Genomic DNA, 24,786 nt, shown 5'->3' on the forward strand with positions numbered 1-24,786 from the left:
TACAGGAAGCCATTTGCTTCCTGTGCGGCGAGAGGAGAAGAGGTGAGTTCCTCTTCCCGGTGGGTGGGGGGTTTGGGCCAAAGAGGCACCGGGGGAAAGGAAAGGCTTTTCCTTTCCCCCGGTGTCTCTCCAGGGATTTTTTATTTTTTTTGTACCTCCTTCGTGTTTCTGGCTTGCGGGGAGCGGCCCCTTGGGCAAGGGTCGCTCCCCTTTAGGGGGCAATTATTTACGGCCATTTCTGCCCCCCTTGGGGGCAGATTGGCCTACTTTTTAGGCAGATCTGCCGCCAAGGGGGGCAGAAAACACTGGATCACCAGGGATGTTTATTTATTTGTGTATTTATGGGGGGGTGCCCCCTTGGGCAAGGGGCGCCCCCCCCAAGGGGGCATAGAACTGTTGGCCTTTTCTGCCCCCCTTGGGGGCAGATCGGCCTATTTTTTTTAGGCTCATCTGCCCCAAGGGGGTCAGAAACCACTAGAACGCCAGGGATTTTTTTTAATGTGTTTATTTTTGTGGGGGGGCGTCCCCTTGGGCACGGGGTGCCCCCCCAAGGGGGGCATTGACCTGTTGGCCATTTCTGCCCCCCCTGGGGGGCAGAGACCACTTAGACACCAGGGATAGTGTGTGTGTGTGTTAGTGGATGGAGGGCATGGGCAAGGGTCGCCCCCCACTTTGGGGGCACATGTACCGAGGCCATTTCTGCACCCCTTGGAGACAGATCAGCCTATTATTTTTAGGCTGATCAGCCCTCAAGGGGGCAGAAACCACTAGAACGCCAGGGATTTTTTAAATTTGTTTATTTTTTGGGGGGGGGGCGTCCCCTTGGTCACCGGGCACCGCCCCATGGGGGGCATTGACCTGTTAGCCATTTCTGCCCCCCCTGGGGGCAGATTTGCCTATTTGTTTAGGCCCACCTGCCCCCAAGGGGGGCAGAAGCCACTTAGACACCAGGGATAGTGTGTGTGTGTGTGTGTGTGTGTTAGTGGATGGGGGGGGGCCTTGGGAAAGGGTCGCCCCCCACTTTGGGGGCACATGTACACAGGCCATTTCTGCACCCCTTGGAGACAGATCAGCCAAGGGGGGCAGAAACCACTAGAACGTCAGGGATTTTTTTTATTTGTTTATTTTTGTGGGGGGGCGTCCCCTTGGTCACTGGGCGCCCCCCCAAGGGGGGCATTGACCTGTTGGCCATTTCTGCCCCCTTGGGGGCAGATGGGCCTATTTCTTTAGGCCCACCTGCCCCCAAGGGGGGCAGAAGCCACTTAGACACCAGGGATAGTGTGTGTGTGTTAGTGGATGGGGGGGGCATGGGCAAGGGTCGCCCCCCACTTTGGGGGCACATGTACGGAGGCCATTTCTGCACCCCTTCGAGACAGATCAGCCTATTATTTTTAGGCTGATCTGCCCCCAAGGGGGGCAGAAACCACTAGAACACCAGGGATTTTTTTTATTTGTTAATTTTTGTGGGGGGGCGTCCCCTTGGTCACGGGGCGCCCCCCCAAGGGGGGCATTGACCTGTTGGCCATTTCTGCCCCCCTGGGGGGCAGACGGGCCTATTTTATTAGGCCCACCTGCCCCCAAGGGGGGCAGAAGCCACTTAGACACCAGGGATAGTGTGTGTGTGTGTGTGTTAGTGTATGGGGGGGGATGGGCAAGGGTCGCCCCACACTTTGGGGGCACATGTACCAAGGCCATTTCTGCACCCCTTGGAGACAGATCAGCCTATTATTTTTAGGCTGATCTGCCCCCTAGGGGGGCAAAAACCACTAGAACGCCAGGGATTTTTTTTATTTGTTTATTTTTGTGGGGGGGCGTCCCCTTGGTCACGGGGCACCCCCCCAAGGGAGGCATTGACCTGTTGGCCATTTCTGCTCCCCTTGGGGGCAGACGGGCCTATTTTTTTAGGCCCACCTGCCCCCAAGGGGGGCAGAAGCCACTTAGACACCAGGGATAGTGTGTGTGTGTGTGTGTGTGTTAGTGGATGGGGGGGGCATGGGCAAGGGTCGCCCCCCACTTTGGGGGCACATGTACACAGGCCATTTCTGCACCCCTTGGAGACAGATCTACTAGAACGTCAGGGATTTTTTTTATTTGCTTATTTTTGTGGGGGGGGGCGTCCCCTTGGTCACAGGGCGCCCCCCCAAGGGGGGCATTGACCTGTTGGCCATTTCTGCCCCCAAGGGGGGCAGAAGCCACTTAGACACCAGGGATAGTGTGTGTGTGTTAGTGGATGGGGGGGGCATGGGCAAGGGTCACCCCCCACTTTGGGGGCACATGTACGGAGGCCATTTCTGCACCCCTTCGAGACAGATCAGCCTATTATTTTTAGGCTGATCTGCCCCCAAGGGGGGCAGAAACCACTAGAACACCAGGAATTTTTTTATTTGTTAATTTTTGTGGGGGGGGGGGTCCCCTTGGTCACGGGGCACCGCCCCAAGGGGGGCATTGACCTGTTGGCCATTTCTGCCCCCCTGGGGGCAGATGGGCCTATTTGTTTAGGCCCACCTGCCCCCAAGTGGGTCAGAAGCCACTTAGACACCAGGGACAGTGTGTGTGTGTGTGTTAGTGGATGGGGGGGTCCTTGGGCAAGGATCGCCCCCCACTTTGGGGGCACATGTACCCAGGCCATTTCTGCACCCCTTGGAGACAGATCAGCCTATTATTTTTAGGATGATCTGCCCCCAAGGGGGGCAGAAACCACTAGAACGCCAGGGATTTTTAAAATTTGTTTATTTTTGTGGGGGGGGGCGTCCCCTTGGTCACGGGGCGCCCCCCCCAAGGGGGGCATTGACCTGTTGGCCATTTCTGCCCCCCTGGGGGCAGATGGGCCTATTTGTTTAGGCCCACCTGCCCCCAAGGGGGGCAGAAGCCACTTAGACACCAGGGATAGTGTGTGTGTGTGTGTTAGTGGATGGGGGGGGCCTTGGGCAAAGGTCGCCCCCCACTTTGGGGGCACATGTACCCAGGCCATTTCTGCACCCCTTGGAGACAGATCAGCCAATTATTTTTAGGCTGATCTGCCCCCAAGGGGGGCAGAAGCCACTTAGGCACCAGGGATAGTGTTGTGTGTGTTTTTTTGTTTTTTTTGTTTGAGGGCTGTCCCCTTTGGCAAGGGGCGCTCTTCATGGGGACACACTACTAAAGGTATTTTCTGGCCTCCTTGGGGCAGACAGGCCTATTTTCTTAGTAGGCTCATCTGCCCCTATGGCAGAATCCACTTAGGCACCAATTTCTAAATGTTTGATGGTGGGGTGTTTGTCAACTGATGAAGTATTTGCATTTGTGATAAAAAATGTTTTCCTCCTTTTTGTTCTAGTTCAAAGCTTTTGCTTTATTTGCTGTGGCTCTTTGCGGTTTTGGTGGTGGTTGGCCTGCAGTTTGCACAGTTGCATGTTTTAGGTAAGTACAACCAATTTACTCCAAAGGAGTATTGTTGCCATGCATGAATGACATGTTTGTAGGGGGTGTACTAAATGCAGGATTGTGTGTGAAATTGTCCTTAGATTTGTGCACAATGATATTTGTTTTGTCTTATTTCTAATTTGCCTTTCTTTCTTTCTTTCTTTTTAGTGGGATATCATTGGTGATTGCTGTGTCTGTGCAGAGTAGTTGCTGGTGAATCAAGCTTTTTCAGGCAAGGGAGCGGCATAGTTTTTGAGTTTATAACTCTTACTAACAAAGCTACACTTTGTGACTTGTCTTACACAGTGCTGGTTGTTAGTGGTGAATTTGTCCAGTTAATTTTAGCAGGAGAGATCATGGCTAGCCGCAGGATGACCGCTCAGAAGGTGGTTGGTATGCTTTTTGAGTCACAGTCTGATCATGATTATGAGACAGACTCTGCATCTGAGGCAGAGGAGGAAGTCAGAGATTCTGGCAGTGATGTTTCTGTTGGAGGGGAATCTTCTGATGATGAAGCCGCACTCAGTGCAGATGAAGGGCCTGTTTTAGGGGAGGACACTGATGTGCCAATAGTGCAGCAACCTGGGGCTGAAAGGTTTCCCGTTATAAGACCTGATGTCTGGGTTGCCCCAAACATGGAGCAGCCAGAGTTGCCTGCCTTTACTGGTCTCCCGGGGTGTAACGCCAATACAGAGAACTTTTTGCCTATCAATTTCTTAGAGTTATTCATGGATGATATGATTTTAGAAGAGATTGTTGAGCAGACTAATTTGTATGCGGAGCAGCATTTGAGGGACAACGCTGCTAGACTTAGGCCACACTCTAGAGCTGCCCAGTGGATTCCCACAAATTTGGAGGAGATGAAAAAGTTTTTGGGTTTGATTTTTTTGATGGGGTTGATAAGGAAGCTGTCACTAGCTTCTTATTGGTCTACTAGTCCCTTGATGGCAACAGCTGTATTTCCTGTGACCATGAGTCGTAATCGGTATTTGCTTCTTCTTAGGATGCTGCATTTTGCTGACAATGCATTAGCCTTGCCACGAGATCACCCAGATTCTGACCGTCTTTTTAAGATTAGGCCTGTCCTTGATCATTTTGTAGATCGGTTTTCGGAGGTCTATGTTCCAGGCAAAGAGATAAGTGTGGACGAGTCTTTGGTCCTCTTCAAGGGTCCTTTGGTTTTTAGGCAGTACATTCCTAGCAAAAGGGCACAATATGGAATTAAATTGTATATGCTGTCTGAAAGTAGGACAGGATATGTGTATAGTTTCCGTGTGTACACTGGTAGGGATTCCAATATTGACCCCCCCTGGTTGTCCTCCCACTTTTGGAGTTACTGAGAAAATTGTGTGGGATCTTGGTAGACGACTGTTCAACAAAGGTCACCATTTGTATGTAGATAACTTCTACACTGGTGTGCAGTTGTTCAAGGAATTGTTTAGAGTGGACACAGTTGCTTGTGGCACAATCCGTTCTAACCGGAAAGGCTATCCAAGGGAGCTTGTCTGTAAAAAAACTTGAGAGGGGACAGTGCTGTGCCTTGCGAAATGAGGAGCTGCTAGCTTTTAAATTTTCAGACAAGAGGGATGTCTACATGCTAAGTACCATCCATGATGAGAGTACTTCCCCCGTGACTGTTTGGGGCCAGGTTGCTGAAGTGCGCAAACCTGTGTGCATTTTAGATTATAATAAGCACGTGGGAGGTGTAGATAGAGTTGACCAGAGGTTGGAACCTTATACTGCTATTCGTAAGTCTTACGTTTGGTATAAGAAGTTAGCAATTCACCTCTTCCACTTAGCAACCTTCAATGCTTTTATTGTGTTTAGGGATAGGTCTCCAGAGTCAAAGATGACATTTGTGAAATTTCAGGAGTCAGTGATAGAGAGCCTTATTGTGGTGGAACAGGCCAGAGTTCCTAGAGAAGCAGTGGTGGAGGATGTGGCTAGATTGAAAGATCGCCACTTTGCTGAGCACATTCCTCCCACACCCAAAAAAGACTTTCCAGCTAAGAAATGTAGAGTGTGTTTTCAAAGAGGTATCCGGAGGGAGACTCGAATGTACTGCCCAGATTGTCCTTCAAAGTCTGGGCTGTGTGTGGGTGGTTGTTTTAAGAATTACCACACCCAGAAGAATTTCTGGGAACAACCATGAGTGTAAACTCATGTCTGTTTTGTATTTTCATGTGTTCAGTTTCATGGTTAGCATTTCTGTCATGTACTAGAGCTTTTGTGTTTGTAGTTTTGTAATTCTTTCTACTTCCTCTGTTTAAAAAAAAAAAAATGTATGCCATTGTGTGTGGAGTGGGGCCTTGGCTGAGAGTATACATATTGACTTGCTGTTGGCTACTGCAACACACTGCCAGCCAAACACCAGTCCACACACTCCCATCAGCTGGTGGGATTGTTGTATCAGGCATGTGGGCGTATGTAAGTGATGGGCCCTTGAGTGGCGCTGTCTGTCGATGTGAGTGTTGTAATGTGCTGGGCCCGTGGCTGGCGGTGTGAATGGTCTTGTGTGTGTCATGTATGAAAGTTGTGTGAATGGACTGTAAAGCGGTTGGTGCCTTGTCGCGGCTTTACAGCTCACGAGCTGTGAGTCATTGGTTCAGTTTTTTGCCTTTCAGTTATTAACAGTGCATTTCATTTTTTTGAAAGCTCTTGTTAGTAAAATTTGATCCACTGAACCATCACTCACCCTCGTGCCAAATCCAACCAGTATGTGTGGTAAAAATGACAAAACCTGCTCCGCTGTAATCAGGCGTCGCAGCACACCTGTGACACGCTAGGTGCCTCAGGTGGGACCCCGATGATGAAGCATGCCACCAACTTGGTTGGTGGGTGAGGGGTCTTTTTCACATAACCTAAGTGCGTTTCTTTTCAAAATTTTAGTGTTTGGCACATCACGGACGTATGTGGACACATCAAAACGATATATTACAAAACTACCTGTGTTTGGGGGGAGGTTTGCAAAGGATTCTGGGTAACAGAACCTGGTCAGAGCCCCACAAGTCACCCCATCTTGGATTCCCCTAGGTCTCTAGTTTTCAAAAATGCACAGGTTTGGTAGGTTTCCCTAGGTGCCGGCTGAGCTTGAGGCCAAAATCTACAGGTAGGCACTTTGCTAAAAACAGCTCTGTTTTCTGTGATGTGTCCACGTTGTGTTTTGGGGCATATCCTGTCGCGGGCGCTAGGCCTACCCACACAAATGAGGTACTATTTTTATCAGGAGACTTGGGGGAGCGCTGGGTGGAAGGAAATTTGTGCCTCCTCTCAGACTCCAGAACTTTCTGTCACCGAAATGTGAAGAAAATGTGTTTTTTTAAGCCAGATTGTGAGGTTTGCAAAGGATTCTGGGTAACAGAACCTGGTCAGAGCCCCACAAGTCACCCCATCTTGGATTCCCCTAGGTCTCTAGTTTTCACAAATGCACAGGTTTGGTAGGTTTCCCTAGGTGCTGGCTGAGCTAGAGGCCAAAATCTACAGGTAGGCACTTTGCAAAAAAACAGCTCTGTTTTCTGTGATGTGTCCACGTTGTGTTTTGGGGCATATCCTATCGCGGGCGCTAGGCCTACCCACACAAGTGAGGTATCATCTTTATCGGGAGACTTGGGGGAACATAGAATAGCAAAACAAGTGTTATTGGCCCTTGTCTTTCTCTACATTTTTCCCTTCCAAATGTAAGACAGTGTGTAAAAAAGACGTCTATTTGAGAAATGCCCTGTAATTCACATGCTAGTATGGGCACCCAGGAATTCAGAGATGTGCAAATAACCACTGCTTCTCAATACCTTATCTTGTGCCCATTTTGGAAATACAAAGGTTTTCTTGATAGCAATTTTTTACTCTTTATATTTCAGCAAATGAATTGCTGTATACACGGTATAGAATGAAAACCCACTGCAGGGTGCAGGTCATTTATTGACTCTGGGTACCTAGAGTTCTTGATGAACCTACAAGTCCTATATATCCCCGCAACCAGAAGAGTCCATCAGACGTAACGGTATATTGCTTTCGAAAATCTGACATTGCAGGAAAAAGTTACAGAGTAAAACGTTGAGAATAATTGATGTTTTTTTCACCTCAATTTCAATATTTTTCTTTTTCAGTTGTTATTTTCTGTAGGAAACCCTTGTAGGATCTACACAAATTATCCCTTGCTGAATTCAGAATATGGTCTACTTTTCAGAAATGTTGCGGTTTCTGGGATCCAGCGTTGGTTTCATGCCCATTTCTGTCACTGACTGGAAGGAGGCTGAAAGCACAAAAAATCGTAAAAATGGGGTATGTCCCAGTAAAATGTCAAAATTGTGTTGAAAAATTGGGTTTTCTGATTCAAGTCTGCCTGTTCCTGAAAGCTGGGAAGCTGGTGATTTTAGCACCGCAAACCCTTTGTTGATGCCCTTTTCAGGGAAAAAACCACAAGCCTTCTTCTGCAGCCCCTTTTTCCAATTTTTTTGAAAAAAACGAAATTTTCACTGTATTTTGGCTAATTTCTTGGCCTCCTTCTGGGGAACCCACAAAGTCTGGGTACCTCTAGAATCCCTAGGATGTTGGAAAAAAAGGACGCAAATTTGGCGTGGGTAGCTTATGTGAACAAAAAGTTATGAGGGCCTAAGCGCGAACTGCTCCAAATAGCCAAAAAAAGGCTCGGCACAGGAGGGGGAAAAGGCCTGGCAGCGAAGGGGTTAAAAGGAGAGTAAGAAAGGTAGAGATGTCTCTAGCAGAAGCGAGATGGGATTGGGAACAGAAGAAGTGGAGAACAGTAATATTGCAGGATGTTAAGTTGCTTTTTGCTATTACACAAGAAGATGAGATAGAAGGGAAGAAAGCGACTAGAAAAAGTGATAAGAGTACGTCTGGGGATAAAGAGGTAAAAAGGGCTTCTGTAGTGGAAGAAGAATCGTATGATGAGGATCTTATTACTCAGATACTGAGAGACCGAACTCCACCTTATGCGGTGCATGAGGGTGGTCTAAGTACTAGCGTTGATCTGACAACACCAGCACAGGCAATGGGGCCAGTGAGTCCGGTACAGGTTAATGATGGACTGGCACAGTGTGTGGTGTAGGGTAATCCTAACGTGTTGACTAGTTCGGTGGTCGAAGTACAGTTGCATCCCCCACCGATACAGAGAATTTATCCTGAAGTGCCGATTCTTGAGCAACTTTGAACTTGGTGGTGCCTACGGAGCAAGTGGTTCCAAGACCATTGTTGGTTCAGACTGAGCTGACTCCAATATTGAGGCCCCAGGCACAGCCGCGAGTGTGCTGAGGTTTACACCAATGACAGGGACACAGTCAGATTTGACTCCGGTAATGAATCAGAGTATGGGAGTTACTCTTCCATAGAATGCAGGTGCTAGAGCAGCCCCAGATGCAATATCGATACTGATTACTGTTGGTCCAGTGTTACCATTGTTTGCGCAGAAGAAACCAATTACAGGAGAGCAGGGTGAGATGTCTCAGAGTTTAGTGAGGAGGGGAATAAGTCAGCAAGTCCAAGTAGTTTCTTCCATGGGTCAGACTTTTGATGGATCAAGGTCCTTATTGGATCTCAGCCCACTTGTTGCACTTTCTGATGCTGTAAATGGTACGAGTGCAGGTAGGAGCTTAAATCTGTTGACTACGCAGACTCCAAGTGCAGTGGTACAACATGTGACATCACTAAATGCGAGTAACATTACGTTACAGGGATTGACAGCACAGCAGCTGAACTAGTGGTTAGACAATTGAACACCCCACGAAATACACCCAAGGGTGAAGAGCAGATTGATCATGTTAGGCTGAGTACGGAAGTAACTGAACTAGTCGAGGGAACAATGGGGGTGAATAGGTTAGAGTCTTACACAGAAGCAGAATTGAGATATCTGTGTCCGAGAATCACAAGAGAGGTGGGCAAGATACATCAGAGAATAGCAGATTTGGCAGGGAAGCATGACATAGAGGTTGAGGAAATGAAGCATTTGAAAAGGAGCTATAGTTTAGATTTTGAGGCAAAAGATTTGGAACACATGAGGTCAGCCGGAATAAAAGCACACCTTAAAGAATTACTGCTCAGGTTTGGAGAGCGTTGGAGAAATGGGACGGCAGATGGGTAAAGAAACAAGATAAAAGGAAACGAGATTCCCAAGAAGGGTCTGAAAATGTACAACAGGACAAAGATCCAGAGAATATTTTACCAATGAGAGAAATTCCTGGAGGGCAGTTTGTTCATGTTACTTGGCATAGGAGTGACATTCTGTCATTCACAAATGATTATCCAAAATTAAGGGAGAAACCGGTTGGGTGGTATCAGCAGACAGACAGGTTTGTGAAGCTTTCGAAATGCTTGTGGGAAGACCTGAATACTTTATTGGAAATAGTGGTTCCAACGGACTTGTGGGTCGAGTGTAAGAGAGCAGTAGATTTGTCAACGAGTGAACCAGAAAGGGATAGAAGCACAGGTGCACCATCTTCTGAAGTAATGAAACATTATTATAAAGTGATTGAGTTCCTGAAGACGAGAATTTCACCCCAAAATATTGAATGGCAGAGGATTGATAGGACAGTGCAGGAGGTAAAGGAGTTGATACATCCGTACTATGAGAAACTGTTAAAAGCGTTCAAGGAGTACAGAGGCAGGAAGCGATCGAGCCAAACGACATACATTTTATGTTCAGGTTTGTGGAAGGACTGAGAACTGAAATAGGTCAGATGATTAAGAGTGATTTGATTTGTTGGCAAGTGAAGCCGATTGAAGAAGTGTTGCAGTATGCGAAATACTGTAGTGATGACATTGAGTTGAAGCAGAAAAAGTTGAAAGAGAAGGTGATGGTGATGCAGATCAAGGCAGCCCAAACAGGAGTACAGGGAACTTTTGTGCAAGAAATACCACAGTAGCAGGAAACTGTCATGTTCCAGCCTCAGATGAGAGGTAGAGGTTGTGGAGTTAATATGAATCGTGGGCCAGATTTGAGTACTGTAGTGGATCAGGATGATGTGCAAGTGATAAAAACGATGTTACTGTGTCATATTTGCGGGTCGTGGGACATTGGAAGCAGGAGTCTTTGACAATGGTGCAGAAAGGTGTTGTTCAGCAGAATGGTGATGTCAATACATTTCAAAATGTAAGAGTTCCGAGAATGAGAGGTCCTAATCCAAACTTTCAGAATAACATGAATCAGATGCAACATTTTCAACCTATGCAGCAGGTGCAAATACCTCGAGCACAGATGACACAGTTGCAACCAATGAAGCAGCAGATTCCTATTGTACCTAGACAGCAAATGCAGACACCTCAAGCTCCAATGGAGCAGCAACAGATGATGCTTACTCAACAGGTCACGGGTCACAGACAAGACAGAAGTAGTGACACAGTGCAGCAATTCCCGTTACACAGTGAGAATGAAATAAATGGTGAATGGATGAGTGATCAGATGAGGAGCCATGTGTATTTGCAGTTTCCTTAGACGTAGATCAGCGAGGACCCTATGTGAGAGGGAAGGTGATGGGTCACACAGTTTCATTCTTGGTGGACACAGGAGCTACACGCTCGACAGTGAGAAGTGCAGAAGTTCCGAATTTACCTCTTTCAGGAAGAACAGTTCAGGTTGTACGGGTAGTGAATAAGCATTTGACAAATCAGATTACAGATCCAGTGCAAATTGAGATTGGCAGCTTCCAGGGACTGCATAAGTTTGTAGTCTGTGATTCAAGTCCAGTATCCCTACTGGGAAGGGACTTATTGTGTAAAACAAAATGTTCAATTACTTTCTCAACTGCTGGGACTGAGATTCAGTATAATATGACACACGATGTCTTGATGAACGTGGCACAGATAATTGGAGACTTTGTGAAGCAGGGAGTTTTGAAGGAAGTACTGAGCAGCCCATGTAAGTCACAGATAATTGGGTTGAGGAAACCATGTGGAAAGGTGCGAATTGTTCAGGATTTGAGAAAAGTAAATAATATGGTGGTCAAGTGTTGTCCCATAGTGCCAAAATCCAGCAGTAATAATGTTTCAGATTCCATGTGATGCAGAATGGTTCACCGTAGTTGACTTGTCACAAGCATTCTTTTCTGTGCCTCTTAATGAGGATAGTAAGTTTCTCTTTAGTTTCAAATTCCTAGACAGAATCTACTGCTGGTGTAGACTTCCTCAAGGGTACACAGAGTCACCATCCTTGTTCAATCAGATCTTGAAAAATAATTCAGAGTCATTGGAATTACTGTTTAAATCGGCTCTGGTGCAGTACATTGATGCTTTGTTGATTGCATCCAAAACAAGGGACGAGTGTAAGTACGACTTGATTGCCCTATTGAATAATTTGGGAAAATTTGGTCATAAAGTATCACCGTTGAAGTTGCAGGACTGTCAGAAGGTAGTTAAGTACTTGGGTCACCAAACTGAGAAAGGGTCAAGGAAAATATCTAGAGAAAGGATCACAATGTTATTGCAGAGGAGTTCTCCGACTTCACAAAGAGATGTCAGAATGTTTCTAGGAATGGTAGGTTTTTGTCGACAGTGGTTTCCGAATTTTGTTGAGATTTCAAAGCCATTACAGAAGCTGACACATAAGGATGTCACGGATCCCATAACCTTAGATCAGTAACAGATGAAAGCATTCACTGAGTTGAGGGAGAGTTTGTGCAGGGTTCCAGCGCTGGGTATGCCTGATTACACAAAACCATTCACATTGTTTTGTCATGAGCATGATGCATGTTCATTGTCTGTCTTGACTCAGGTTCATGGATGTGCTCATCGCCCGGTAGCATATTTTTCAGCTACCTTGGACCCAGTTGCAGCAACCTTACCAGGTTGTTTGCGTGCAGTAGCTGCAGTTGGTCAGAGCCTTTCACAATGTGAAGGAGTGGTGATGGGATATCCCCTGACGGTAATGGTCCCTCACTCAATTGAGATTTTACTGACAAGGACAAAAACGCAATACTTGACTGGTGCCAGACTGACAAGGTATGGGACGAGCATTTTAGGTGCTCCTAATGTGACACTGAAAAGATGTACAGTGCTGAACCCGACAACTTTACTTCCAAGTGATACTACTGAAATTGAAAAAGAGGAAGACATTGAGCATGATTGTCTTGAAGTGACTGTGTTGTGCACGAAACCGAGACCTGACATAGAGATACTCAATTGGAAGAAAATGACCAAATTGTCTTTGTTGATGGTTCTTGTCTCAGAAATGGTACAGGGACATTAAGAGCAGGATATGCTGTGTGCACAATCAGAGGCACCTTAGAAGCTTCCTGGCTATGAGGAGTATATTCTGCAGAAGTAGCAGAGTTGGTATCTCTTACAAGGGCTTGCCATGTTTCTGCTAGATTGAGAGTCAATATTTATACAGATAGCCAATACAGATTTTGAATTGTTCATGATTTTAGTCAATTGTGGTCACAGAGGGGTTTCCTGACCTCTACCACCAGTGAGGAATGGTGAGAGGATAAAGGAGTTGCTGTATGCAATACAATTGCCAGAAGAAATTGCCGTGGTGAAATGCAGTGCACATCTAAAATCACAAGATTACGTGTCACTAGGAAATGGATATGCGGATCAAGTCGCAAGGTTTTTTGCATTGAACTGTATATCATTCAAGGACAAGTGCGAGTTGTTTTCTGAAGAAGACTACATGTATGAGTTTTGCATTAAGGGTGATTGATACATTAGAAGAATTTAAAACTTTGCTGAGTAATGTTGACAAGGAAGAGAAACGTTCCTGGATTAAGATGAAATGTATTCAAAGGCAGGATGAATTATGGGTATCCGAAGAGGATCAGATGGTTTTGCCAAATAGCTTGCTGTCACAAATGGCAAGGTACTATCATGGTCAGGCACACATTGGGAGGGATGCCATGGTTCATCTGTTCAAAATTGATTGGTTTAACCCTAAGTTTAGGCAGGCAGCTGAAGCAGTATGCCATCGCAGTGTTATTTGTCAGCAACTAAATGCAGGGAAAGGGACTGTGGTAAATTTGAGCCACATTGGAAGAGCAGGAGGTCCATTCAGCAGAATGCAATTGGATTTCATTGAGATGCCTGCATGCGGAGGTTTGAAATACGTGTTAGTGATTGTATGCATATTTAGTCACTGGTTTGAAGTGTACCCCAGAAGAAGGAATGATAGCCTCACAGTAGCAAAGTTGTTGCTTAGAGAGTTGATACCACGTTTCAGATTTCCGATCTAGAATCAGAAAGGGAAACGCACTTCAATAACAAGGTGATTAAACTTTTGTGTGCAGCACTAAACATTGAGCAGAAGTTACATTGTAGCTACTGCCTGAAGCATCAGGACTGGTGGAGCAGGTGAATAGTACCTTAAAATCAAGAATTGCCAAAATGTGTGCAGCAATGAATTTTAAATGGCAAGACGCATTGCCTTTGGTGTTAATGTCAATGAGAAATACACCTGACAGGAAGACAGGATTGTCGCCTCACAAGGTCCTCATGGGCAGAGCAATGAGATTTCCAGCAGTTCCAGCCAATGCACTTGTCAATATTACAGATGATATAATGTTGGATTACTGCAAGGGTCTGGCTGATGTGGTTCGCTCTTTCTCTCAGCAGGTGGACGCCACCACGCTGCAACCAATACACGAGCCAGGGCACAACCTGAGAGCCGGCGACTGGGTTGTTGTCCGAAAACATGTTCACAAGACATGTTTGGAGCCACGTTGGAGAGGGCCTTACCAGGTGATCTTGACGACTACAACAGCTGTGAAGTGTGCAGGATCCCAAACTGGATTCACGCGAGTCACACGAAGAAAGTGGCATGTCCACTGGATCATGAAGAAATGTTGTTGAGAGCACCAACAACTGCGAAGCAGGTCACAGCACCAGAACCAGATAAAGAACAAAGAGAACCTGAAGTGAAACAGGAGCTTGCGAAAGATGGTTCTATCACCCCTGTAAGAAACAAAAGTGAAGAGCTACAGGAGGCTGCAGGAGAATCTATATCAAATGATGCAGCAGGAGATTCTATTACAACTGACGCAGCTAGAGAGCCTAGCACAGCAGGGGTTCTCCCAGAAGTAGATGAATCTGAGAAACAAACAGAGCAAGAGCTAGACCCAGAAGGGGACGGAGTTAAGCTGTATCAAAGTCAAAGGGATCCGACTTCTCCTGAGCCTATTGCAGGTCCATCAAGAGAAAACACCACAAAGAAAGAAAAGGAAAAGAGTCCAATCCTGAAGAGAATATTGACAGAAGGAACAAGAAAGGGAGACAATTGGCCTGAACCACAAGTAGAGAAACGAAAAGAAGTGGTTATAGATCAGTCAATAGAGGAAGAAGTAGATACAACGAGAAAATAAGACTTGAGTGAAGGAGAGTTGAGCGGTGATCGAAAGATGAAGAGGAAGAGAATAGCAAGTCGAAGATACGCAGGTCCTAAATGGGCGTCTGCAAATACAAACAAGTGGCAACACAAGTTTATGTCTTTTTGTTTTGATAGGGAGGTTCCAAATTAGTACTTTAAGGTAACTTTAAGATGATCGAGCAGCTGAACTGTTGAAATAATCTGAGAAATATCTTTTAAAAAAGAGACTGTGAAAAATAAACCAGAAAACACATTGATAACTTGAATTGACGTTTGGAAAACCAGACGTGACAAGCTGCTAATCGATTTTGACAAGGGAAAGGAATTCCTGAGAGCAAAACTGAACATCTGAAAGAAGAATTTGGCCATATTATTGATTTTTGCTGCAAATTACTTCTGCTTTCTGATTCTTCACAGATAATGGCTGACTTTGATAAGCAGGTTAGAAACGCTAGGCGCTGTAAATATATGAGCATTGGTTTGGCCATTATGTATGGAATTATGTTTATAGTGTTGCTTGTGGGTATGTCTGTTCTTGACGTGAAAGGAGCCAACCATACCTCGGCTTCTGGGACTACTACACTAACGGCTTTGGAAAAGTTTAAGTTAGATGAGAAGTATTTGCATGACTACACTAATGATCCAGGAGAACTTTCTTCTAACGTTTTCTATCGCTTATTGAGTGAGTATGTTGAGACGATGGGCGCAAGGGATTGTCTTGTATGTACGCAAATTCCTTCATCAGTTGAGGAAGGGGTTACCTGCCATAGTCTTCTACTAACTTACAGCATAAGATGTAGTCTTCTACTAACAAGGTTTTATGACCAGGAGTATATTCAGTATTTTTACTCCAATCACAATGTAGTGCTTTTGTTTGTTCCTCTCATTAGGTATTTGAGTAGAATAGCTAAGGATCATGACATAGTATTGGTTAGAGGATTCGCTGAGCCCACTCTAACGTTTGGGACGGCTTTTGCTCATAAAAATAATTTGACATGCTTGTTTACACCTCTAGAGAAGAGCTTCTTAGGTCATGCTGATGATAGGAGAAAAGCATTAAAAGAGAAATTAGAAAAAAGCTTAGAGAAAAGGACTTAAAAGAATGATTATGCTTATACTGCAATAAAGGCGCAAGGGAAATTAGCTTAAGATGCATTGCACGTAGGGAACCTTTGTATATATATATGCCAAAATTGCACAGTGACACTTTATTTGTGGGAACGAGTGAATGTAGGAATGTGTTTCTGTTTCAGAGTAAATGGACTTTTATGTTGAATGGTGAGGACCCCCTGCGATTCTGGGGATTTATTATGTTTGTGGACTTAATGCTTATTACCGTCTTTCAAGAGGATGGTATGGGACATGGTATTTAGGGATAGCATTCCCAAAGATTTATCAGATAGGAGATGTGAAAAAGTTTCAGAAATTGACTGAATTACATCATAAGAGACATAGGAAGGAGTCCTCATCTGCGGTAGTGGGAGATATATTTGGTGCTGTGATTCCTTCACTGGGAGTCATCCTGAACTCAATCAAGTTTCGAAAGTTGTCTACTATTGTGGATAACATGCTGATAATTTTACAGGGGCAATACTCCTGATAGATACTTAATTGGCTATGCATAGAGCTATGACACTTCAAAATCGTCTTGCTTGAGACATCCTTCTAGCGAAGGATGGCGGAGTCTGTAAAATGATTACTTCTAGGCATTGCTGCTCATACATACTGAATAACAGTAAATAGATAGGAGACTAAGGGCTAAATGTATCAAAGTTCATTTTTGCAAATCGCAAATTGCGAATCAGAGCGACTCGCAATTTGCAAAACTCTAAACCGAATATAGTATAGTGTCATTGACACTATTAGCAATTGGCAAGGGGGTCACAAATGCCCACCTCATGATTATTCATGAGGTAGGTCGCAATTTGTGACCCCCTTGGGAATGGTGGCCCTCACAGGGATGGTGGCCTTCTGGAGACAGCAGACCACTATGTCTGTGGCTGCTTTTAAATAAAAACGAGATGCATTTAAAAAACAGGCAGTGAGTCAAAAGGATCTGCTCTTCCTAGGGTTGCCGAGAGTTCAGTTACATGTTTAAACCATGGAATCCTTTGGACTTGCTCCAAAAAAAGACAATCTTGTAGTATCTCCCAATTAAGAAAAGTCTCATCTTTAGTCCAAACTGAGTGCCACAACACAAAAGGGGTCAACCCAATACAATCTTTCTAGGACCAGATGACTAACTCTGTGTGGCAGGCAAATGCTGGAAGATTGTTAGGAACTGACAGGGGCCTCCTCAGAAAAGCATTTTCTCTCATGTGTAACTTTGAGGCCTCCCTTTAGCCTCAAACGCTGCTCCATAAAAAACTGTCGAGTGGCACCATGCCTCATAAATAGCAAGCAAAGTATCCAGCAGCCTAGAGCCTAACTTCTTAGCAAACCTAAGCAGAGTTAGTCTGTAAGCCAAGGTAACCCATGCAGGAAACAAATTAATTTTAAAGCTTTTGGAGGCCGACCTCTGTCCTCGAAATCATTACGCAATTGTCGGCATAAAGAAGAGCCAGTAGTTTCTTGGCACCCAACCCGGGAGAATCTGGTTCTACCTCTTTCGGCATTTATCTAAATCATTGATATAGGGGGCCAGCACGCACCTCTGCTTCAGACCCTGATGCATCTTAATAGGGTCTGTACAGTTACCATCGGCACCAAATCTGATATGGTTCATAACATCCTTGTGTAGCTTAGCAAGGAAAAACACCAAAGATTCAAGAGTGGACATATCTAGAATCTTTATCCAAAGCTTACCCCTATTACACAATCGAAAGCAGAGGTCAAATCCATGAATGCAAGATACAATTGACCTTTCTTGGCCAAAATATGTTTACAAATCAATAGGTGAAGATTGAAACACTGCTACACTGTGTCCAGGTCCTTTCTGAAGCCATATTGGACTTCAGAAAAGAAGCCCTGTGCTGTCTCCCAGGATCCTAGCCGACCCAGCAGAACTCTGCCCAGAATTGTACTTGTGGAATCAATAAGTGAAATAAGGCAATAACAACGTGGATCCCCCCTATCACCTTTTTTGTATATGGGCACAATTATTGTACTGGACCAAGACTTGGGGGGGGGGGCATTAACAACTGCAGCACTCAATACATTAGTCAAAATAGGCACCCAAAGGTCAGGATTGTCAAGAAATAGATCGACAGACACATCATCAGGCCCTGGGGCCTTATTATTTACACTCTGATTCAGGGCAGCAGATACCTCATCTAACGAGGGGCTTGCCAACTTAATGCTGTACTGAGAATGAAAAAGGATCAAATGGTCCAGGGAACTAACCTCGCCCAATTCACTTCTGAAAAGCTTTGAGGTATACTCTACCCAAATTCTTGGGGGAATAACCACATCAATGGGAGTATTAGGGGTATCAGAAAAATTAGGGGCATTCACTACTTCCCAGAAGAGCCGGGCATAATTTCTTTGTGTCACATTATGCAGCCTTTCACAGGCCTCTCTCCTAATCACCTTCTTTCTCTCAGCAATTGCTAGTTTATACTTTGCCTGCCAGGCTCTCACTACTTCCTTATCTCTGGGTACTTCTTTCAGGGCAAAAATAAAATCACTGTGAGCTTTTGAGCAGCTTGAGTCAAACCATCTTTGAGGCTTTGGGGCTCTTAAACGTTCCTCGCTTGTTAATACAGCCGAAACACTATGACAAATTCCTTCATAGGCCTGCAAAACCAGATTAAAATTGGCCTTAAAATCTAGACATACCACAAACCCCCCTGTTCTGATGCAAAATCTATCTCTATGGTGCCTGGGGGTCCAGCAACACCCATTTCTGTAAAATCCTTTAATTGTGCTGGATGAGAAGTGGGGAGCCCTAAACCAAATTGCTGGTCCATGCCACCTGTTGTAAAGAAAATTGACAACGGGTGATGATCGCTCAAACAATTGGATAGAATGTAAAAATCATAAACCTTTTGTCCATGGGATAATGGCACAGCAATACATCAATTAGGCTGACCCTTCCCTTGCAGAACTAGGTGACATCTCCTGAGAGTCTTGGGCCTGCTAAATCAATTGTAATGAATATTGCCCACTTATTCAAGATAGCTTTCAGATGGCCCACACAAGGTGAATTTTCAAAGTGGGCAAGATCCTCCAAATCCCCACAAATTTGTCCACATATGACACTTCTAGCAATCGGACACAATTTACAGTTGAGTTCGACCTATCCATATTATAAAATAATCTGTATTGAAATCCCCCATCCTTATGATACCATAATCTGAATATTTCATCCAATGCACAATCAAGGAACAACTATGTCTGTCTTTGCAGACATAAAATTCCAATGGCAAAAGTTAAACACAAGTGCTGTATCCCCGAGCAAACCCAAACAATCAAAATCTGAAAATGGGAAGAATTGGGATTCTTTTTAAGAAGTGTCCAGCCAGCGGTGGTTGAAATCAGAGTTAGTAAACCCACTTTATAATGACCCCCGTTAGAAGGCATGGTCGGACTGTGGATAGAGAGAAAACCATAAACAAATACTGTGCAACAAGTCCAGGTCTCCTGCAAGCAGACAATGCCATAGTTAAGACTAAATTCATGCCACTCACGATTATCCAATTTACTAGACAGCCCAGCCACATTCCAAAACAGAAATATTGCAACTCGTCTTTGAGGTGATAGGGGTGGCAGAGCAAATGAGCCTCGATACCGCAGAAACATGAATGTGAAAAATGACAAGACCAAAAATGTTCAAGTGGCGAAAGTGCCTACTGTTGGCTGGGCCTCTCAATGACACCACTGGTCCTTTAATAGTTTTGGGGAGAAAAGTGACGAAGAGCACCCACTCCTGCTTCCTCTCCGCTCATCCCTGGACTAGAGAACTAAAGTAAAAGAAACTTGATGTGTCAGATATGAACACCTCGCATCCGAATGTATGTGGTCATTGCGTTCCCATCTGGCTTCTGGACACAGGGCTGCCAAACGAGAAGCACCACAATCCCAAACAATGTAGACACACCTGATCGCCCTTTGGTGGACGCGACCTCCACTGTCCATCTGTAAGAACGGAAGAGCCATCCACAATATCAGTGCATCCATACTGCAAGTCCACACTTTACCTGGGATAAGCTGCAGGTAACGACTTCAAACCCAAGTGCACCTTCCTTAGCATTTTTTGCTAATTAACGTGTTCATATTTTCTGCCACTCCCAAACTCTCTAAATATAAATGTTGGAGTACAAAATGGCATTTTAACAAGAATGCAAAAAAAGGTGAACTGGAAATACTGAACAAAAGACATAGGTTGAACTTTTTTATTTGGCTTTGAAGAGACGCTAACAGCACATTTCAACTAAGAGCCTTTTTGCAGTGTCACAGTGTGTGCAAACACATACGTTTCCAAACAAGAAGGAAAACAACATCAAAAAGTTAGTGCTGATTAAATAATTGTTTGTCACAACCCTACACATGTGCAGTGTAATGTATCACGTCACACACCAGCTCTGTCTAGTCTGGTTAAGCTCAACAGACTAACTTATTACCCAGGGGCTGGATGCTGCTTTTAGGTCAACCCTAGGCAGCACATATGCTGTCTCTGCGAGACATGCCGTGTTCAGTATAGGGGCTTAAGCCACTCCCCCACTTGACATTTGTTCTTTGTTGTGCTTGTTCTAAATTCTTTACTTGTGTTGGTGCACTATGTTAAATGTCCCTTCTTTACGCACTAAGGGCTAGATGTACCAAGAAATGGGTTTGCGAGTCGCAAATTGCGAGTCTGAGTGACTCGCAATTTGCGAGTCGCAAACCCACATGCAGGATGGTGTCCCTGACACCATCTGCGAATCGCAAGGGGGTCTCAAAGACCCACCTCATTAACATTAATGAGGTGGGTCGCAATTTGCGACCCCCTTGCAATTCGCTGCACTCACAGGGAAATTGGCCTGCTGAAGACAGCAAACCACCATGTCTGTGACTGATTTTTAATAAAGCAGTTTTTTTTTGTATTGCAGCCCACTTTCCTTTAAGGAAAACGAGTTGCAATACATTCGAGAAAATGAAACATTTGTGTTTCATTTTTTTAGGGCAGGCAGTGGTCCATAGGACCACTGCATGCTCTGAAAAAATGCTTTTATAGCCATTCACAAAGGGGAAGGGGTCCCATGGGGACCCCTTCCCTTTTGCGAATGGGTTAGCACCCATTTGAAATGGGTGCTAACTGCGAATTGCTTTGAGACCGTGTTCACGATCACAAAGGAATTCTACATTGTGATGCGAATCGCAAATAGGAAGGGGAAAACCCCTTCCTATTTGCGAGTCGCATTCCCATTCTGCGAGTCTGTAACCAGGTTACCGATTCGCAAAATGGGAATGAGCATCGCAATGCACGTTTTGCATGGCGCAAACAGCAAAATTCGCTGTTTGCACCATGCAAAACGCTTTGTAATCTGGCCCCAAGTTCCTGCCTGGGACCATTGACTAAGAGAACATTTTTGTTGACCACACTACGTCACACTTCCTCCAGTGTGTGATGACCCTGCCTCCCTCCTCCCATCTTGTTTCAGTTGTCCCTTTAATCCGAGCCATGATCCTTTCTCCTCCCAGCTCGGTGTCATGCTTTATGTTTAATGTTATGTTTGTTTTTAACTGTTGAGCCCTTTTGCAGCATTCCGTTCCTCCCATGTCCCTGACATTTGTTTTGGCTCTATTCCAGTGCTGTCCTCGCTTACCTCTGGCTCCTAAAATACACTCATTTTACAAAAGAAACACCTGGACGTTCAGCTCACTGCTCACAAAACCCGCAAAATGCCCTTTCTGGTAGAATGTAGCTAAACCTAGAAGAAATGGTGTGAAACTTGCGTAGCCTCGCACTGCATCTTGAGTCTCTCTTTCCATGGCCCCTCCCTGCCAGCACTCAGGACATCGCACACAGGGCATTGCTTATCTCCTTTATTAGGGCCATATATCTTCTTAGGGTGCTCTGCTCATTGAAATGGGAGGCAAGAATGCTTGCAACAATTTTAATTCTGTTAAAATGAAAAGAAAATACTTTTCTAGTGAATTTCTGTCCAGATGTTTACACAACTCAAGGTAGTGCAATCATCTTCATGTCTCTCCTCAAGGGCTTGTGATTTCTGATGTCAGTAGCTGCCACTGACCACCTAAACATGGCAGGAAAAGATAAAATTATGAGACAGGGTTGGCCAATTTATGTGGCAAGAAAAGTCCAGTTCTGAATTTAGAATGGCAATAGCTCTAACTCAAGAAAATGCAAGACCTATTGCAAATGCTTGTTTAGGAATGTCATCCAAACATCCATGTGGGAGTGGGAGACTACTGATGTGCACAGCCCGGTAACTGCACACAGATAGCCTGCAGAATGAGGACTCTGAGGGTTTAGAAATTCACCTGGGATGGGACTTATAAGGCTAGCGTACATTAACAGGGAAAGTCAGTGTGATTTATTGTTATACACATATGGGGAAAACTGCCATAGAGTACATTTTCACTTTCATTTGTCCTACAAAGACCATTGACGTCTTGAATTAGGGTGTAACCTGTGCTGACACATCAATTCTGTTATTTCCAAAATGATATCTGTACACTTTCTGGGTCATCTAGAGTTGTCATACTTCTCTTGCTCGGCTCAGGATCAGAGCACAGGCCTTTTGTCACCCTGCTGTGCCTACCTAATTACATTTCTCTCCAACAGCAGATACAAAGGCTGCCCCTCACAAAAGGAACAATTAGCAGTACTTCACCCAGCTCCTGACCAGGAAAGGAGTGGGGCAGATTGATCTGCATCAGTCACCCAGCTGTCACACTGTACCAGGGATCGGCCTGTCCAAGTTCATTGAACAAAGGAGAGAGCCCAGACAACTGAAGCCAACCCAGGAGGAGGGCTGCCTTTCAACTTATGGTGTGCAGGAGCCTGGTAGTGATGCCAGTGAGGGGCGGAGCTGCGACCCAAATTGCAGATGTGACCAGTGACTCCTGGATGATGCCATTTTGGAATGTCCCAGCATGCTGTATAATCTCTTTTCCAGTTTTTTATCTGAAGTATACTGAAGTTCCCATTTATTTACGGGTATGTTACTTGTGATTCTTGGGCCACATGATGGAAATTTATTTTCTGTAAAGCAGGAATCGGCATTTTCAGATGCAGGATTATTACGGTCCGGATACTTTCTTCAAATCACATTAGGCACGCCTGATGTAATAGGATACAGGTCCTTACTTGTTTATTTGAACTATGTTAACTGGGGACGTTTTGAGTCTCGATACTGGGCACATGTTTACTTATTGCTTTTGGGGCCTACTTGTGGACTTTAGGATTACAGGATTCTGTACATTTGGCTTTTTTTTTACTATTCTGTCTACCAATCTTAGACTAATGTTGTACCTGGTATTAACGCTAGTGATTAAATACGTGTCGGCTGTTGTGTAAAAAATCTGTTAAGGTAGAATAATTGATTACATCACACACAATAAAGGAATTTAACTCCATTTGGTTTCTATATATCTTTACTATGAAGAATTTGAAAATTATTGGACTCAGTGTTTGGAGTGCATTTGGTATTTTCTGACCTCATACTGTGCAGGGGGGTTGGACAGACGTAAAGATGTGACATGGCATGCTAAGATTGGCCAGGGGTGCCTGACTTCTGGAAACTTCTTCTTCTCTTTAAAAACTCTTGCAGAAGGGAAGACTCTCTCTCGCCTGTGGATTTTGCTACACGTAGTTGCTGGACACTGGGACTACCATGGAGAACTGAATGGAAGGAACTTCTGATGCACACAAGGGACTAAGGACTCTGTCCAGTCGACCCCAGGACCTGTGGGTCTCCCCAAGAGCCAGTGAGGTCCTTTAGACCCCTTGAGGACCAGTTAGGGAAAAGCCCTGGGTGTTTGTGCGCAGATACCAAGATCTGGGGAAGAGCTGGTGCAGGAAGCCAGGAGAACAAGCTCCTTCAGGACTGCACTGCTTTGGAGGTGAGGAGGGTTTCTGCAACTGACCCTGGTGGATAAAGCTCGCAACCTGAAGTTAAATGAGCCCAAGATCATCCAAATCAGCCCAATGGGGCCTGAATTATAGCATTAGAATTTTTGTTATGACCTTTGACCTTTCCTCGCACAGAGCACTTGGGGCTCTGCCATATCATCAGATAAATACCCCTGGAGTAGGTCAGGGCATGGGGGTCAGTGCAAGAGAGATTCCATAATTTTTCTCTCAGGCAGGGGGCTTATATGGGGCCCTTAAAGGCCCAGGGACACCATCCCCTAGGAGTGCTGTGGGAGTGTTGTACTCCAGGAGGCCAAACCCCATCCCGACCCCTGCAAGCCCGAATTTTTTTTTTTTTTGATAAAGACATTTTTATTGGTTTTGCAAGAAAATAAAACAATGATACATACATGTAACTAGGCGCCAACGGGCACCAAACAGTGGTCAATCCCAAAGTTCCAGACAACACATTGAATGAGTAGGTTATGTACCTCCCTGTTGGAGTATCTCGTGAAAGTCTCGACCCATTAGAGGTGGGGGATGGAGGGGTGTGTTCCGGCTCTCCCTAGTGTTGTGCCGATCAGTAGTGCAGGGAGGTTACTTGTTGTGGCCACCCACTTCCCCCACGCCTTATTATATTTATTTGGGCACCCTATAGCCTCATATACGAGTTTTTCACGTTGTGCACACCAATCCACCCCTCGTCTCCATTTAGTCAAAGCCGGTGCGCTTTTGGCTTTCCAGTCCGTCATTATGTCCCTTTTGGCCACCAGGCACGCCACCCCTAGAAAGGTTTGTTCCACTCTCCTCAATCCAGTATCTCCCATGATCCCCAGCAGGAGTGGCATTGGTGTCATCCCTATGTCCACCTGCAAGGCCCCTGAGATCTCCCGCGCGACCGCCCCCCAGTAGGTTATTATAGCTGGACATGTCCATACCATGCGGAAGAAATCAGCGTCCGGGCTCATACAACGGGGGCAGTCAGCTGTGGATCGGAGACCCGCCCTGTGCAGTTTGGTGGGTGTAAGGTAGCCCGCATGGAGATAGTAGGTCTGTA

At 45.2% G+C, this 24,786-nt stretch overlaps 1 protein-coding gene across 1 annotated transcript in view; it reads left to right on the top strand.

The window, feature by feature from the left end:
* LOC138301716 (uncharacterized) overlaps window positions 1-23,597 on the top strand; it is a 161,689-nt gene extending 138,092 nt beyond the window's left edge. Inside the window, exon 5 of the mRNA XM_069242230.1 lies at window positions 23,428-23,597. Coding sequence (XP_069098331.1) covers window positions 23,428-23,536 — 109 coding nt within the window. The 3' untranslated portion in view covers window positions 23,537-23,597. The remainder of the gene's footprint in view (window positions 1-23,427) is intronic.
* The last annotated feature ends 1,189 nt before the right edge of the window (window positions 23,598-24,786 follow it).

Source organism: Pleurodeles waltl, chromosome 6, assembly GCF_031143425.1.
Source record: "Pleurodeles waltl isolate 20211129_DDA chromosome 6, aPleWal1.hap1.20221129, whole genome shotgun sequence".
Classification (NCBI taxonomy): domain Eukaryota; kingdom Metazoa; phylum Chordata; class Amphibia; order Caudata; family Salamandridae; genus Pleurodeles; species Pleurodeles waltl.